We start from the raw sequence: 17,315 nt of genomic DNA, 5'->3' as shown, positions 1-17,315 counted from the left end.
TTTTATTCATTTTGCTCATTAGACAGAACTATATGATGGATTATGCAAAATTGGATTTCTGTATTTATATATGGTTGAAATGATTGTTTATGTGGCTAATGTGTAAGTTTTTATCCTATATTAAAAATGAAAAACGAAACAAAAGTGAGTAAAAGTCTCTATAGATAATTTTGCTAGCATAAAAAGTTGTTTTAATTAATCTTCAAGTCTTTTTTCAAATTTGGTGCAAAGAACTTGAGCATCCAGTTTGTTTAATTACTAATTTATTTCAAGAAGTTCTCCTAAGTGCTGTGAACACCGCTCTCGCAGTCAGTGTTGACTGTATAAATATTCATAAAGTAAGATATAGTAGAAACAAATCGAATAACTAAGTTAAATATTGACGAGAGAAATAGTAAAATATTCAACGTTAATAGGACTTGACTTAAGTAGCTATTTATCAAATATTAAAATATCTATCTGAAAGTTTGGTTGGAGAGCAATGAATATCTCTTTTATAATACGATAATTCCAAATTATCATTAAATTATATTTTCTGAAAATTTTATGAAGCCAGATTGGTTCATAAAAGATTAGTTTCTATAAAATAGAAAAGTGTTAGTATTTACTACATATTATTAAGATTGAATATCGTTTCAGTCTACTGTGTTTACATGTATGACGCCTATTATACGTCTACTATACTGCATTCGTACGTGTTGCAACATTAAAGGTGTATTGCATGTGCAATCTTTCCGCACCTGGTTTTCAAGGTCTTCAATTATAAATAAATCACAGTGGATAGAGTGAGAGAGGCGAATAAGGAAGTTCTACTCTTCGCATATGATCGCGATGTACATGTAGTTCTTGCAAATGAGTAATATCACAATTACTGACAGCACGTGAGATATCAACTTGTGTTCATAATCTGTAGATTCGTGGACATTGAAACAGGAAGTAATTATGAGATAGTGAAAGAAATATCTCTTGATATACCCGGTGTTTCATGTAACACTTTTCACGATTTTTCAAGTACTTGCGATAATCTGAGAGAGAACAAATATTTTAAGCAAAAGTTGATCAGTTTTCGATTGGCTATACATTGCAATAAAAAAATTTCGAAATTATTTTTTTTATTACTGTCAAGACCACCTTCATTTTTTTAAATGGCACTTTATATTTTTGACTTAACAATATTATAGCCCGTATCAAGACAACTTTAATAACCTAGTATATCATGACCTTTGGATGACCTTGAAGGTAAAATAATGAAAATGTCAACAAAAAATGACAATCTGCTTGAATGGGTGATAATGACTTGTGTTTATTATTAAGACTCGAAATTACATTCAATTCAGGAACCTTAACTAAATGAACGCGTATGCATTGGTAGCTCTTACGAATTATCGACAATTCATAACAGTTAAGACAGTTCTTCTGTTTAGTCTTGACTTGTCACGAGAGCAAATCGTAGTTTAATATTAACTTGAAGAAAATGTATTCTAACAGTGAAAAGGTTGATATGTTGCTAATACTTGGTGAATGTATAAGAAATGCACGTGAAGCAGCAAATCTGTATGCTGCAAAGTACCCAGAAAGGCTCCATCCATCTGCACATTATACAATATTGTAAAAAATTTACGAAGTCATGGAGAATTTCAAAAGAAAAAGAGAAGCAAACCATTTATAATTACAACAGAAGGAGTACTGTTACTGGTACTGTTTTGGCACATGTAGAAGAAAATTCGCACACTTCTATTCGTGCAATTAGTGCTGATACTGGTTTATTCAAGAGTTTAGTTCATAGGATCATAAAAAAGAATAATCATCATCCATACAAAATGAGCAAAGTACAACATTTATGCGTAACTGATTTACAACATCGTTTTCATTTTATATCTTGGCTTGTGATTTCATACGAAGATAATCCTGAAATACTAAACTACATTCTGTGGACGAATTAATGCAAATATTCTAATAATGGCGTAATTAACCGCCACAATCATCATTTATGGTTTAAAGACGATCCTCACTGGTTCAGAGAACATAATTTTCAACAGAAAATTGCAGTGAATATTTAGTGTGGAATAGTACACGGTCATCCACTTGGACCTTATTTTTATGAACATAATTTAACATCTCAAAGTTATTTAAATTTCCTTTCCACGCAACTTCAAACATTGATGCAAGGGCTTCCAGATGATATTCAGCAACGTATTTATTTCCAGCAAGACGGTTGTCCACCTCATAATGCTCGAATCGTTCGTAAATTACCTAAATCTAAAGTTTGGAGAACATTGGTTGGGCACTTATTGCTTGGCCACCACGATCCCTTGATTTGTCACCACTTGATTTTTTTATGGGGTCATTTGCAGTCGATAGTTTATGCTGTTCTAATACAAAATAAGGAACATTTCAAGCAGCGAATCTGTACAGCATGCGAAGAACTTCGCTACGACTCTATCGTAAGAGCAATCAATGCAAACTTACTACGTAGAGCGGAATTGTGTCTACAAAAACATGGACTTCATTTCGAACATTTGATGTGACTTTTTCGTGAAATCGTTTTTGTTCGTTTGGTCAAGGTTCTTGAATTGAATGTAATTTCGAGTCTTAATAATAAAAACAAGTTATTATCACACATTCAAGCAGATTATCATTTTTTGTTGCAATTTTCATTTCTTTACCTACAAGGTCATTCGAAGGTCATGGTATACTAGGTCGTCAAATTCCTCTTAATACGGGCTGTAATATTGTTAAATCAAAAATACAAAGTGTCATTTAAAAAATGAAGGTGGCCTTGACAATAATAAGAAAAAATAATTTCGAACTTTGTTTTACTGCAATGTATAGCCAATCGAAAACTGATCAACCTTTGTTTAAAATATTTTTTGTCAGATTATCGTAAGTATTTGAAAAATCGGGAAAAGTATCACGTAGGACACCCTGTATAGTCGTTTTTAATACATTATAGGAAGACAATTCTTTTTTCCGTGCTGATAAATGTAAAGAACGTGACCAAATAAAAACAGTATAATGTTTTATTGTAAAACATGTAAATAAGGTAAGTATACTTTATCACACCACGTATCATACAATGACTATGCATTATTTACACTCTTTATTACATAATTATCGTAAAAGCTCGGCTTAAAATAGTCAGTACTGAAATAAAACGATTTTTAATACTGCCTAATGAAAGTCAGCCATGTACTTTTAAAATAGTTCTTCTGAATACTTTAATATTCAAAATACTACTCATTCTTCGAGTTTCGTCATTTTTATATGTATCCCATGAGCCGGTTGCAAAATGAACAATGATCTTTTATCTAGAATGTATGGTATTTGAGTTTCCTCGCACACTTCTACCTTAAATTTGGATAAAATCGTAACGAGCGCCACTTTCGATTGGTTTTTGGCGAATCTTGCAGCTAGAAAGAAGATAGTAATTATATAATCTCATTTTCTATTTTTTAAAAATGTCGTAATTAAATTAGAAATTATTTTCAAAATTCTTTTTGCGGCATTCTATAGTTCCATCGTTGATAAGAAAACTTACCAATGCAGTTCCTCGGGCCGTCTCCAAAAGGCAAATAATGCATAGGGTGAATTGTTTGATCGTTTCCGTCCATGAACCTATCAGGGTCGAAGACTTCCGGTTTCGGATAGATCTCTGGATCTTGGTGAATCCCGTAAACTGGCAGGAAAACGTTCTGACCCTTCGGTATAGTAACCTTTGTTCCCGCAAATGTATAATCTGCCAAAGCTACTCTAGACAAGTATAGTATCACTGGATATTTCCTCAGTGTTTCTGTAACATGTAAAGAGTATTATCAATAATGTAATACCTAGATACTAAATGACATAATATCAGGACTGTTATACAATCTTGTATTAAACTTGAGTGATGTAAGTGAATAATTGATAACGTTTCCTTAGTATTTTTTGCCAAATTAATTATCACGATGGCAATTCATTTTGATGTAGGTAATGTGACTGATAACCCAAGATTTGACAAACAAGATAAATTTTGATAGCATTTGAATCGGGCCAGTAAGAGTACATTGATAGTGCTGTTATTTTAAGACATGGATTTAAGAACAGATAGGTACCTTGCAAACATGTGTTCAGATATTTCATCTCTTGAAGACAGTCATATGTGATTGAGCCATTGTTTTTTTTAAGGACGTCTTTAATTTCTGCTCGAACTTTTTCTTGAATCGATGGATTCAAAGCGAGCTCATATAAGGCATTGCTAATGGTCACAGAGGATGATTCGAAGCCAGCAATGAAGAAGACAAAGGCTTGCGCTGCTGCATATATGTCGTTCACTTCTATTTAAACAAATAATATTACATTGTAAATTGAGATTAAAATCAGTAAGTTCGATTTTTAACGCTATTTACAATGAGAAATCTAGAACACTTGTTTTTTTAACTTTCCAAAGCCCCCGATTTCAAGACTAAATATATAACAGAAATATAATTGAAATATAAAACAGAAATCTTCTCCAAAAAAAAGGGAATACGATCTTCACCTTTAAGGCCAAGTTTCTGTGGATGCTGCTTCAGGTCTACCAAAGTGTCCACGAAATCTTGCCTATGTACATTGTTTTTTATTCTGTAGTTTATAGTCTGCTTGATGATATCTGTAAAGAAATCCACTACATCTTGATCGACGACGAAACGTCCGAATATCCTGAAGAGAAACGGATTATCCCTGAGCCTGTCCCTAAGAGCAGACCTCCAACTCGTTTCAAAAACTTTTCGACCCATTTTTCGGAACTTGCTGTTCTCATCTGCTAATGCGTTCATCTCGATACCGAACGCGCACGAGCCGATCACGTCTGTCGTGAATTTCGCCGAAATCTCATGGCACTCGACCGGCTCGCCCTTCGCGACCACCTCGTCTAGGTACTTTCCAAAGTGGTCTGCGCACTCCAGCAACAAGTGAAACATCTCTTTCAGCTTCCCCGAGGAGAAGACAGATGAAAATCTTGTTCTTAAGGGCTTCCATCTAACTATATCAAGCCTGAAGAGATGCGCCGATAACGGTTCGACCTATAGAATATGCATTGATACGCTTGAATAAAAATTGAAGGGTTCTTGTTCTTCTTAACCCATTCGCCTCAAATTTAAGTGTTTAATAACTGTTCTAAAAATCGGAATTATTTATTTTGCACATGCAGATAGCCAGCTAAACGAGGCAAATGAGTTAATGTACCAAAATCGATTGAGTAGTGTACGTAACAGTGTTTTAATATTTTTACAGGCGAGATCGTACGTATTTATTTATATTTGCATAATTAACTCGGTATAATAGAGAACGGTTGTGATCTCGAGGCTATCTTGTGAATCAAATATTTTATGACGCAATACTTCCCACTAATTTGCATGAGAATATTTCCCTAGCAGATATATTGGCACAGTATAATTTTATTTAAAGCATCCTCAAGTGCAAAGGATAATATTTCTTAACAAAAAAATTTATGGGTCATTGTAGATTCAATTCATCAACATCGACCTACCTCTACCTGAGGAGTTAAGTTCCTCTCACCGAAGATATGGAAATCCTTGATGAGAATATCCTTCATTAGATGAGGATCTTTAACGACTAGGAGCGGAACACGTCCCCTAAAAATGCCAACAAGTTGTTCACTCTTGAAGTCATAGTAGGCTTTGGTGAAACAGTCACTGACCGAGCCCGTGCCAAGGAATACGTCCTTGAAGTTACCGACGAAAGGTAGAGGCTGTGGCCCTTTCACGCCTCGCTTCTTCCAGAAGTCGAACGTGGATGTGCCATAATAATACAGCAGAAAGAATATCACAGCGAATAATCCAAGAGATTCCAACGTTAGCCAAGCCATTGTCTTTGCAGGTGCACAGTGGTACAGCACACTTTATGCTGAGTATGGTCGAACGATGCACGATACTGGATTTTGCGCGATCACGGAATTGAGCACTTGCTACGAGATTATCGAGCGTATGTTGCAATGCGATCTCGTTGAAGCCTTCTACAGCCCTCTTCTCTCTGAGGGCAGTAATCGCAATTGGAATTAGTCTGTCATGACTTGTTTCACGTTTACCCTGTGCTCGGAACGTAAATGCCTCTCGCGTATGGCAAACGGTTGCACAGCTCTCAGACGCTTTTTCTAGATTGACTGGGAGGTTAATACTAATGTAATTAGTCATCTGTATAGCAACACTTGTATAATATTATCGCTGTGATTATTTGCGAAGGTCTCACGCAATCAATCATAATTCTTCACGGTATCAGAACTCATTTTGGTGGCTCTAGGCGTTGTATTTGTACCTGTATCTTGTCTGTATTGTCATCGCGTTCTGAAAATTGCGATTTTATGCATTTCTATGCAACAATCGGCAGGATTATCATAGTATAATGTTTGGTAATCGTTTCGTAATCCTTTTCTGATCTATTTTTATTGCGTTAGTTTGTGGAGATTGGTATTATTAAACTAATTTTGAACTAATATGTAGAAATACTTGGAATTGTCATAGAAGTGCTTAATCACAGTTACAATATTTACTTTATAGCAATGTTCACCATGAGTTTTGAGTTTCAAGTTTTCAGATATTTTAATATTTGAATGTTCCACATTATTAATTACATATATAACTGTAACCAAGCATCTCTGTACATGTTTAGTATACAGCTTTTTTAAATTAAATAATGCAATGTCATCATGTTTATTCCGGAAAGATTACCTTTTTTAATTACTTTATATTTGTCGTTAATCATTTTATCGCTATCACGTAAATTATCGAAAAAGCAGTCAGCTGTATTTGATTGATTCTGATCGTATTCAATCCCAAGAATTTTGGCATCCCGAAAATATCCGAGATTTTTGAGTTTGTTCGGGATTCCTGAAAATATCTGTGATTCCCGACATTTTGAAGTTTCTCCATACTTTCGATAATTACGAAAATCCGAAGGCCATTATGTTCTCGAAAATTACGTATTTTATTAGTCGGATATGTTTATGTTAATAATATTGTAGAAAGTAATTGCGAATCTCGAAAATTCTGACAATAAAGAATTTTAATACCGATCGATAGTTCTGAATGGATAATTTCTGAGTCACCTCAATCAAATTTTTCTTTTTTGATTCCAAACATTGTGATTATGAAACTCGAAAAACATCAAGACAGTCGGATTGTTGAAATTTTCGATGATGACGATACATTCGAGAATTTCGGATAATTTTGGTAATCCTGAATCTTCTCGGGATCTCGAATATTCTCGGGAACCCTGGATATTTTTGAGAACCCCGAATATTCTCGGGAATCCCGAACATTTTCGGGATCCAGCACACTTTTGGAAGATAGCTCACATGTATTTAGGAAAGTATTTTCATATGTTCACGAAAAATGTCACTAATGTTTCGTCAAAGAGACAGAAACGATTTGACGTTCATAAAGTTTGTTGGTAGGTAGTATACGGGGCGGTGTAATTAAATGTAATGTAGCGAAAGAAATTGGAGTTGTATACGCGTGTCAAACTACCCCTTCCTAATGTCGGAACACGTTAACATTCCCTTTCGGAAAGTGCCCGAACATTTTATTCACCGTGTTATCGCGACACTTCAGTCGAGTTGCGTGACAGTTCTGAGTTGACTTTCGACTTTGTAACGATTATCAGTCACTTGCATTCTGTGTAAAAGGGGGCAATATTCAGGTTCAGAGTCTTTTGACGTTTAGATAACACGTAGCCACTTGCTGTTGCACGACACCTGAGTGAGTCGCTAAAACGAATATTATACAAGTAACGAAGAAATCGTTCTCATAGATTTCCTATACAAAGTATATACCTTTGCTTTTTGGTGTGCATTTCTGAGAATAAAAGTAACGAGAAAAATATTCGCTTTGAACATATTTAACAATTTTTTTACTTGTGATCGATTTTCAGAATTCTTTATCGAGCTACGTATTTAATCGTAGTCTAAACTTTATTTAATTTTTTTTCTACAATTTATTACTATTTTTAAATCTATGGTTCTAAAGCCTTTCCGAAGTTATGAATTGTTATATCTAGATAGGTAGTACAATGCTGATGCAAGAAACTATATTAAACTTGGGCAGAGGTGGAAACGTAGCCTAATAGGTTCTCGATGCTTCACGTGAGTCACGCAACACAAAGCTGAAGTGGTTCCTGCTATCTTTATCTTATGGAAACACGTTGATTTTTCCTTTATGTGTAGACATTTTTCTGCCATGTCATTACTGGCGCCACTATTTCCATCTACTAAATTCATCTACAATAGCAGGAGCACGAGATTAAAGAAACGTTATTCAATTCGCTGAATTATATGAATTTCATGATCAAATACATTTCACGTAATCATGAATAATACTTGACAAATGAATAATATAATGACTCTAAAATATTCACTTGTCTACAGGTATACTTTGGCTATATAGTATACCATGTCTCTAAATTAAACGATCACTGTCACCAACGATCCAAATCAGGAGCGATCACAAAATCGTCGATATTCCAATTACTCGGTTCGCTTGGCATAAACTTCCACCTGACGAGAGCGAATGTCACGACAGGAGTGATGTTGCGACTGTTTCCTTTATCGTTACACGTAAATTCGGCGAAGTCACGATGATACCTCTTAAGGGTAAATCGTTCCGAAGTTATAGTCGTTGCAGGAACAAAAGTCGTTACGCGAAAGGGTCAGGCGATCGGAACGGCGGGCTCTGCGATTCATCGTGATCCCAATATTTACCCCAAGCCAGGGCTGCTCGATCCCGAGAGGTTCGGGAACGAGGATTTCGAGTCAGCAAATCCGATGTCCCATCCAGTTGGTTTCGAGACGATTCCAAGGGACTGCATCTGTAACGCTGTGAAAAATGTCTTATTGCGTCCATGGATTCTTGCATTTTCACGATGCATTCGACCTTATTGTCGGCGTTTTCTATGGGGTTCAATGAATTAACCTTTGGATTGAAGATGGGGTATTGGATTGCAAATCGTGTCGGCACAAAGTGGTGTAGTTTGCATTGACTTCTGGTTTCGATATTCGTGTCTATATTCTAGCATTAAAGCTACGTATGTATATCAGAAATAATTCTACAATGTTACAGAATGATAAAGACTTATATTTCTGTATACGACAAATGTTTATACAAAAAATTCTTCTTTCTAATTTGTGTGATATTAAGATTTAACGTATTTCTGATCATTTTTAGCGATGAATACTTGAAAATATTTTAAGCATTTTTTAATTTAAGTACACCTCTATTAATGTAGATTTACTATTGACTTCTCAAAACTTTGTATCTTTTTTCCAACTTTCAGTGAGTTAATTTGGTTACTCTCTCGCCAGTTCCAAGACGTCGAAGGTGTGGGTGGTCTACGGGGCTAAATGAGCAAGTTTCGAAACAGCTTTGCGACGAGACATTCGTTAACGCCGCGGTTTTTTCCCTTGACTCTTGACACCAGCCAAAAAATATTCACGAATTTGCGACTGGCGTGTTTCGAGGATCCTTCATTGTTCTCTTGAAATGCGGCATAAAATGTTTTCCACGTTCAAGAGAGTAACGTTTCTCGCCTTGCCACTTCCTTCTCGCGTGTTTCCCCTTTTTCCCAGACAAAGGAGACCAGAGTGTTCGCCATTTCGCAAATTGGACTCATCGAGAAATTGCGGGGCCTGGTACTTTTGCATGCGAAGACGTTCACGTGCCGCAATCTAGGAGATATTAAAATACTTCCGAATAAGATTGAAACAGGGAACGTAAGGAAAATTTATGTTTCACATTTAAAGTTGAATTTCTAAGTGTACTAAGTAATTTCTAAGTGTTCTAAGTGTAGTAGTATTTTGATAAGGAGAGTATTTTAAGTACTATTTTAAATACCATAAACACTTTTAAGGGCATATGATCAACAGTTCACAAGATACTTACTAATTTAATAATTTAAGTAACATGTCTTACGCTTGAGAGCTCTTTTCATGAGATTCGACAGGTGCAAGAGATCATACATATTATTACTACTATTACAATATTTTGAGTCTTCTTGGATTTTTCAAAGTGCAAATCAAATATTCTGCTACTGTTTTTCCAGCAGATTATCAAAAGTTTTGAAACTTCGACTGAGATAACACAAATATGGTTTCTCCTTAATTAGAGGAATTTGACCCTTAAAATTAAAACGAGTCGGTGGAAAGTCAGCAATGGCTGTATTATTTCGCCCAGACGTCACAGAATTTCGAGCACCCATATCATCTGGCCAGTGTGTATTTTGAACTTAACCCCTTTCTTAGGGTGCGCCCCAGAATCTTATTGCGGAAGTAATAAACCTCCTCCTCGAGCGGCCCATTGTCGACTTTCCTGGCCTTTTAATAACTTCGTCGTAATTGTGACGAACGTGCCACTTCCTATCTTATTCAACGAACTCCTTTGTAACCGATCCAACAGATCATAATCAGGAGACAAGAAGCTTTTCTCGATCGATAATCATGTCTTTCATTATTCAAATTTTACAAGTGACTAACCTTCTCTCAAGCGTCTCGGGAAGAATGAATGTAAAGAGAGCACAGCATTGTTTAAGTAATATTTAAGATTTGCATTTACATGACAATGAAGGGCTTGATTTAATTTCACCGTACTTTGTGCACTTCTGCAAAGGCAGGAATCTCGTTTACAGGATTCTCTGTGATGCATTCATTTACATGGTCCTGAATGATACTCGCGGTGCATAATTGTGAATAATAATGGCGAATAATATCAGCAAGAATTTTCCACTTTTATTAGGATAAGTAAGACTTCAAGGAATTAATAGAACGCTCTAAAGCACTTACCTACGAAAAACATTGAAAATTTATGAAGATAATTTTCAGGAGATCTTTAATTTTGTTCTCCCAGTGAATAGTTCATAGGATGCACGTATTTTTGGAAAATAGGTTGATCGTGCAAATCGATCCTCTGATATCGAAATGAACGAGGAATAATATTCAGTTCTGTGTAATTCAATAATCAAGTTTTAATAAATTATCCATGACTGCGCACCGATAACTTTATTCCCTGAAAAAAAATTTCATTCTCTTTGTCACAACTATCTATGTTGGAGGCGACAAAAGCCTGGGGAAAGCTCTGGCTGTGTGATACATATTTATGAAAATGTTCAATCGAAAGTTCGACATTCAAATGGGGCAATTTTCAGTTGCAGGGAGGCTTTCCTTTTTTTCCTGTGCACGTCGCTGTGAAAGGGAAACGCTGTTCGGACAACGGACGAGTTTCTGCACGAAAATATTGCAACATTTCGAGACGTATGTAAAGCGATTTTTATCGTTTTCGTGCGCTCAGAACTCGACTGGCTGCGTGTTCCAAAGGTAGGAGAAAGAATAATGTCTGTAGATTTGTTTTAAAGAGTTTCTACAGGGCGATGGAGTGAAAATTGGTGGAAACATTTTCGAGATCATAACTTTTATACAATACCTTCGCTATTGATGTTCAAAATTTATACAGTTAGTATTATTTGTTACTTCTATTAGAGAATATTTGTTATATAATATATATAGAGAACAATTTATGGCAAGGGCAGAATTAAAAAATGTATCGGATGAAATGTATTAAACTTCGAGCTACCGGTAGGGACTAAATTAAAGTATTGATTGAAGGTTTGTAGATTTATAGTACAGGTTGTTTGTAACTGACGTTAAAAATTGCAAGGAGGGTTTCTGTATGCCAAAGTACGACAAAAATAAAGAATTGTGTTTGAGATTTTGCTTCAGAATTATTCATTGCTATGAAAATATCGAGACTTCACGTGATGTATGTCTAACTCGACTTATTCTACTACTAAGTAGTCAAGTCAGGCGCAGCAGTGTCAGTAGAATACGTAGCCTCAGACATCAGACACATTTCACAGGTATTTTAGGTACCAATTAATAATTGGAATTTTTGTCTTATTTTAGCTTGTTGACTCACCCCTTTAAATTTCTAATTAAAGAAGACGAAGATTTTAAGACTACTCCGTACCAAAGAGGATGTTATTGAAAGTTTTAACCTTTGACTTTTGTATGATCTCCCTAGTTTTGCTACTATTGACGTCAATTTGACCCGAAGACCTTTTACATGGACAGAGGCTATATTTGAATAACCTTTATCCAAATTTTTTCGATATGTACTAAATACATAGTTTTACGGTTTTAATCATTAGAAGGTGCATTAATTATAAATAGAATGAAATAATAGACCTGAAATGTAAGAGAATAAGGAGAAGAGAAGAGTGATAAGATATAAATGAAATGAGTTAATTATTCTCTCTGACCTACGCCCTAGTCGCCATATTGGCATACTCTGTACCGTCCACTTTTTGCTTACTCTACATTTTCCTATATATCTACCTTTGGTGCTAGCATTTGTACTAGCATTTCCTGTATTTCATTTTCGAGATACACTGACTACCCTTATGGACGCCCTTAGTACCTAATCTCACCCCTATGCACACGTAAGTGAGCTGAGTATACTCACCACCGTCGTGAGCTAACAGCGTAAATCTCCGTTTAAATCCTCTAGGCGCTGTAGAGGTTTCAAGATTAACCTTCGTGGTATACCTTTAATTTGGACAGTCATTTGTTAACATAAGTTAATATTTACTCCTATATGACGTCAAAATTGATTAATGTGTCCTGCTTACAGTTATGTCATGTCGACGCAGTTCATGATCAAACTGATGACTCATTGCGTGTCGAAGATAATAAAACAAACTCTTGTTAGCTGAAGTACAATACTGAGAGAGAATCTGTTTATTCTTTGCTGTAGGGGGAAGCTGCTATTTCAGCTATTATACAAAATTTGAGTAGTTTTGGTATTTAAACGTGTAATTTAAGTATTATTTTGTATTCTCAATTAGGTCAGAGTTGCAGCAAGCGCTGAAACTGTAAATTCTGAGTTACTTTAAGCTATTATTAATTTGAATATCCAGTAGCTTTCACGCCTCTTCTTTCCCTCATCCACCCCCATACCCACAACAATCTCTGGTAACCACCGTAGTCAATGATGTGTCTGCTCCCTCGTGTGCCTCTGATAGAAACATAATACCCTTCCTCGACACTAATTTATCACAGGAGACGTGACAAGGTTACACGATGCGGCCCACATAATCCTTAATCGGTTTTTAACGTTCCCCGCTAAATCCCAGGCTAACGAATGAATAGTAAATACGGGGTTCGAGCTCCTCGCGCCGTTTTCTAACATTTGTCTGTTCGTTGGAGGGTTGAACAAGGAGAATAGCCTGTAGTGATAACAGGAGGGGGTCGGACGAGGGCGTAGAGAGGGGGGTATGAAAAGTGCTCGGAGAATGCTTTAAGCTGCCGCCGGAGGGTGGCGAAATCGCACGAATCGTACCGAGCTGAACCGAAAGCTCAGTTGCCCCTGTCAGTAGGCCTGCCGCAACGCAGCAGTGAGCGCGCCTTCAACTTCGCGCAGAGGCTACGCGCCTCGTCGTCTCAGCTCCGTATCTCGCTCCACATCCACCACCATTCAACTTGTAAAAATCCTACCATTTATCCCCCAATCACCTGTAACAAAAACCATCAGATCGAGGCCACCATCTCTACCCAGTCCCACAGTGAACCAATCGATCAGTGTCGGGCATCGATCGTCGAGGAAATCGTGGCGCTATCCACTCGCTCGTTCCTGCAACACTTACCGAAGCTTCGAACATAGTTGCGCTCCCCGAATACTTCCAAGCAATTACGGAGAATTCAATAGACGCTCGAACTCGTTTAACTGAATTTTAGGGGCAATCGGGGTCCTCCTGAACGTGGCCACGGTTGCTTCTTGCTCTTGAAGAGAGTAATCGTGGAAAGAGCGAAGGAAATTAACAGTCTCTATATCTTTATAGCGTCTTTAATCTGGTTCTCAAGTTTCTTAGTGGAATAGTAGCGAAGATGGACCAAGGACGTTAACTCGAATTCGGAGTTTAGGGAACCAGCTTGCTGTTTTATTTTCATCGTGGCAATCGCGAAGCAGCGGGATTCCCAGGAGGGCGTGGGTGGATTTCAAGGACCTACGGTGCACCATGAAGCTCTGACGACAGTATGCACCCTCTGCCGCGATAACATCTGATGGATCCTAATGACACCGTTCGAGTGTTATCGTCAGCATCGGGGCGTCTATTTCCATCCCTCGATCCTCCGCGTCCCACGTGCGGCTCGCCTCGGAAAAGGGCCGCCGTTACGTCATTATCGGCGAACGATGACGGAGAGCCGTGTGAAGTGTAACCGCGTATGAAACGAGCGTTAATGGACTGTGGACGGAACACACGATTAGCCGATCGAGTAGCTCCATTAATAACGTCGAAGGAGAGGCTTTGTAAAGGACGCTGGGGAGGGATGCGCCAGGGGCTTGAAAAAAAAAAAGAAAAGAAGAGGAGCACCCTCGGCGATGGCACTTTGGTTCCACCGTTTCGTGAATGAACTTACAGCGGTGCGCGTCTGAGCGAAGGATCGCTGCGCCACGTAGCCGTTGATTTCTCCGAGGAGAGCGACCCTGCCACCGGTTAATAATAAACGCTTGTAGTGGCCAGTTGTGAGAGATAGTAGTTGTCTTGTGAGATTGTGAAGAAGCGAGTAGTGCTGTGAAGTTGTAGCAACAGCGTGGGAAGCCTGGGGTCCCGGAGGGGCTTGGGATCGGTTTGCAGGGTTCAGAAGATTCGCGGAAGCGGATTCATCGGAACTTGTCAGCTATCTCGACCTACTTGCTGGTGGTTAAGAAGGAGAATATACAGCGTTGGTCCAGCTGAACAGAGACGCAAAATGAGGATGCTGCTGGTGATGAGCGCGATGGTTCGGTTCGTCGCGGGGCAAGTTCTCCTCGGCAACGTCGACGAGCCAAGTAAGTGATTGAAACTCCTGATCCGCGCGCGCTCTCGGGGTCGTTTAATTAAGACACAAGAGTCACTCTATTTGCGATTAAGGAAATTCGGTAGCGACGCCGTCGTCCTGCTGGCTCTGCCGCCTCGTTCGTGGGTGGACTTTCAAAGTCGAGAAAATTGACTCCCGCTTGAAATTGAGCTCCCTTGATTCCCTTTCTATCTGGCTTGCTCTGACTCAGGTGTCGATCGAATACGAAATTAAAATTTCTAATCAGGTGGATTGAATAGGAGATCATAGGCAGAGGGTGATCCACCGAGGCGTTGAGCATTCAGAGACTTGAGATGCATCCTGTTGAGTTTCGGTTATCAGGACGTTAATGGCCTAGCGTACCAAACTGAACAGGTGTGCTGGGCCTGGGGGACCCATGGTGAGAGACGCGTTACGCATTTGCTTTGCATCCTGAACAGGTTCGCTTTACTCAGTAAGATCGCTTTACTTAGTAAGATTGCTTGTTCCTGTTTAACTGAATCCTACTGGAGAACACTATGAAAATACAGCGTGCTGTCGGTGGAGGCAATTACTGATGAATTTCTAGCGAAGATTTGTTACGTTAATTCATGGTTATGATAGGCAGAGGGGATTACTGCTGAGTTTGTAGCGAAGATTTGTTACGTTGATTCATGGTTATAATAGTTCAGCTTATTGTTAGTTTTATTACATATGTAAGTCACAATGCAGGTAAGCAAAATCCTTTCAATCTAAATGAACTATAATACCACTGTAAGTTTTAAGATTTCTTTAATGAATTATTTTATGATGTTGCTGTCTATCAGTATAGATCCAGAAATTATATTTTGAGATATCTGATGAGATCATTTTGTGCACTTTATTTATTTGAAACCCAGCTCCAGAGTGTATTAAATCTACTTGCTCTTTGTGCCATTCAATATACTCTAGCTCTGGAGTTCAGATATAGCTTTGAGATTATTTGAAAATGGCTAATTTTTTACCTGTACTGTTTTTTAACTTACCGATTTATTTAAAAAGAATAACAAAATCAATTATACCGAAATCTGTGTACCAATATACACATAAAAATTTTCTAAAGATGCGTAACTATAGTGTCAATATTCACAATAACTAATACATAGGTAATTTACACTATGCTATTCACCCAACATTTTGTTAAAAAAAACAAGGTTCAATTCAAACCTTATTCAATAGAAACTGCAGTGCATTAAATCGTGCGTGAACAGAATTGGACATAAAATTCGCAACAAGCTTATAACAAGGGGGCACTGGAATATCATTCATAACGGAGCGAACAAAATCTGAAATAAAAATTCATTTTCCATTCCCGGATAAGTATTCAAATTTCGTCCGTCATTCAAAAGGGAATGTGCCGAACCGTGGCAGCGGCCAACCGTTCCCGGAATTCCCGCTGAATAGTAATGGGGTAACATTAACGTAACGTCCCGTTAAACGCGTGGCGCCGTGATCGTTGCAATTACGCTTCTAATTAACACTGAAAGACAACTCGCCGCGGTGTCAGTCACTCACAAAGACGCTGTCGACGGCCTCGTATATCGTGCAACGTTTACCGACGACGGCGACGTGAGCAAGGGGTGACGAGGGTGTTTGGGGAAGGGGTTGGAAAGACAGGGGATCGTATTAATTTCGACGCGACGCAGGTTTGACGATCCACGCGGGCAATATGGAGAATTTGGTTGTCGATAGTTGTTTCGCGGGTGGCGCTGCCCGTGTTTCCGTGCTCTACGACATCGGACGGGACCGCAACCCGTTTATTTAATCGATGCATTATGCAAATTGACATAACGGCTCCACTTCGGATGCAGTAATCGACCACCATCTCTCGACTGTTTCACAATGGGACAATGTGTACGTTGAATAATTGGTAGTAGCGTGCTGCGGCTTCGAAATCAAAGCCAGTTGAACTTCCTCCCCGTGCTTTGGCAGTCGGACGACGGACATGGATGTTGGACTTCAGATCAGTATATTAGGAGTGTTATTCACTTGGAATGACGAGTTGCTGTTTTTTTATGAGGGAAGTTTGGCGTGTGGAATGTGTCCTCATTATGCTAAAAATTTTGGTATCCGCTTTTGGAGGTACGTGACTTATGGCTTAGGAAAGAGATAGACGTTAACACTAGATTGCCTAAGCAAGTCATTTTGACTGCTTTTGAATTTCAATTAAGAAAATAATGATTTAAATAATGACACAGATTCTTATAATTTTGTGACTTTTTCTACAACATATAAATGGGTTAATTAATCATTGTTGTTGCCCTCCCCCCGTCCTTCACTTCCGGAATATATATGTGTTATACCTATATTGCCGAAAAGCAGTCATTTTGACTGCTTGGAAAAGACCAGTTCGATAACATACAAGTTCATGATAAATTGTCGATTTCGACATATTCTTGATAAGTTGCAGTTGTTCAATAACTAAAGTTATTGTTATTGTTAT

The 17,315-nt window shown here is 38.0% G+C and overlaps 2 protein-coding genes across 2 annotated transcripts in view; one reads left to right on the top strand and one right to left on the bottom strand.

Annotated features, from left to right (window-relative positions):
• Nucleotides 1-3,237: 3,237 nt before the first annotated feature.
• On the bottom strand, nucleotides 3,238-5,845 carry LOC143179649 (putative cytochrome P450 6a14). Its single transcript, XM_076378963.1, has 5 exons — nucleotides 5,507-5,845; nucleotides 4,517-5,039; nucleotides 4,092-4,313; nucleotides 3,539-3,790; nucleotides 3,238-3,410 (listed from the first exon to the last, which is right to left on the bottom strand). Exons 1-5 carry the CDS (start codon nucleotides 5,843-5,845, stop codon nucleotides 3,238-3,240), a joined length of 1,509 nt encoding a protein of 502 aa, XP_076235078.1.
• Nucleotides 5,846-14,573: 8,728 nt separating this feature from the next.
• LOC143179394 (protein turtle homolog A) overlaps nucleotides 14,574-17,315 on the top strand; it is a 41,082-nt gene continuing 38,340 nt past the window's right edge. The window contains exon 1 of the mRNA XM_076378608.1: nucleotides 14,574-14,846. Coding sequence (XP_076234723.1) covers nucleotides 14,768-14,846 — 79 coding nt within the window. The 5' untranslated portion in view covers nucleotides 14,574-14,767. The remainder of the gene's footprint in view (nucleotides 14,847-17,315) is intronic.

The sequence above is a fragment of the Calliopsis andreniformis genome, chromosome 5, assembly GCF_051401765.1.
Source record: "Calliopsis andreniformis isolate RMS-2024a chromosome 5, iyCalAndr_principal, whole genome shotgun sequence".
Lineage (NCBI taxonomy): Eukaryota > Metazoa > Arthropoda > Insecta > Hymenoptera > Andrenidae > Calliopsis > Calliopsis andreniformis.
Note: the sequence above shows the minus strand (reverse complement) of the source record. Positions and strands in the feature narration are given on the sequence as shown.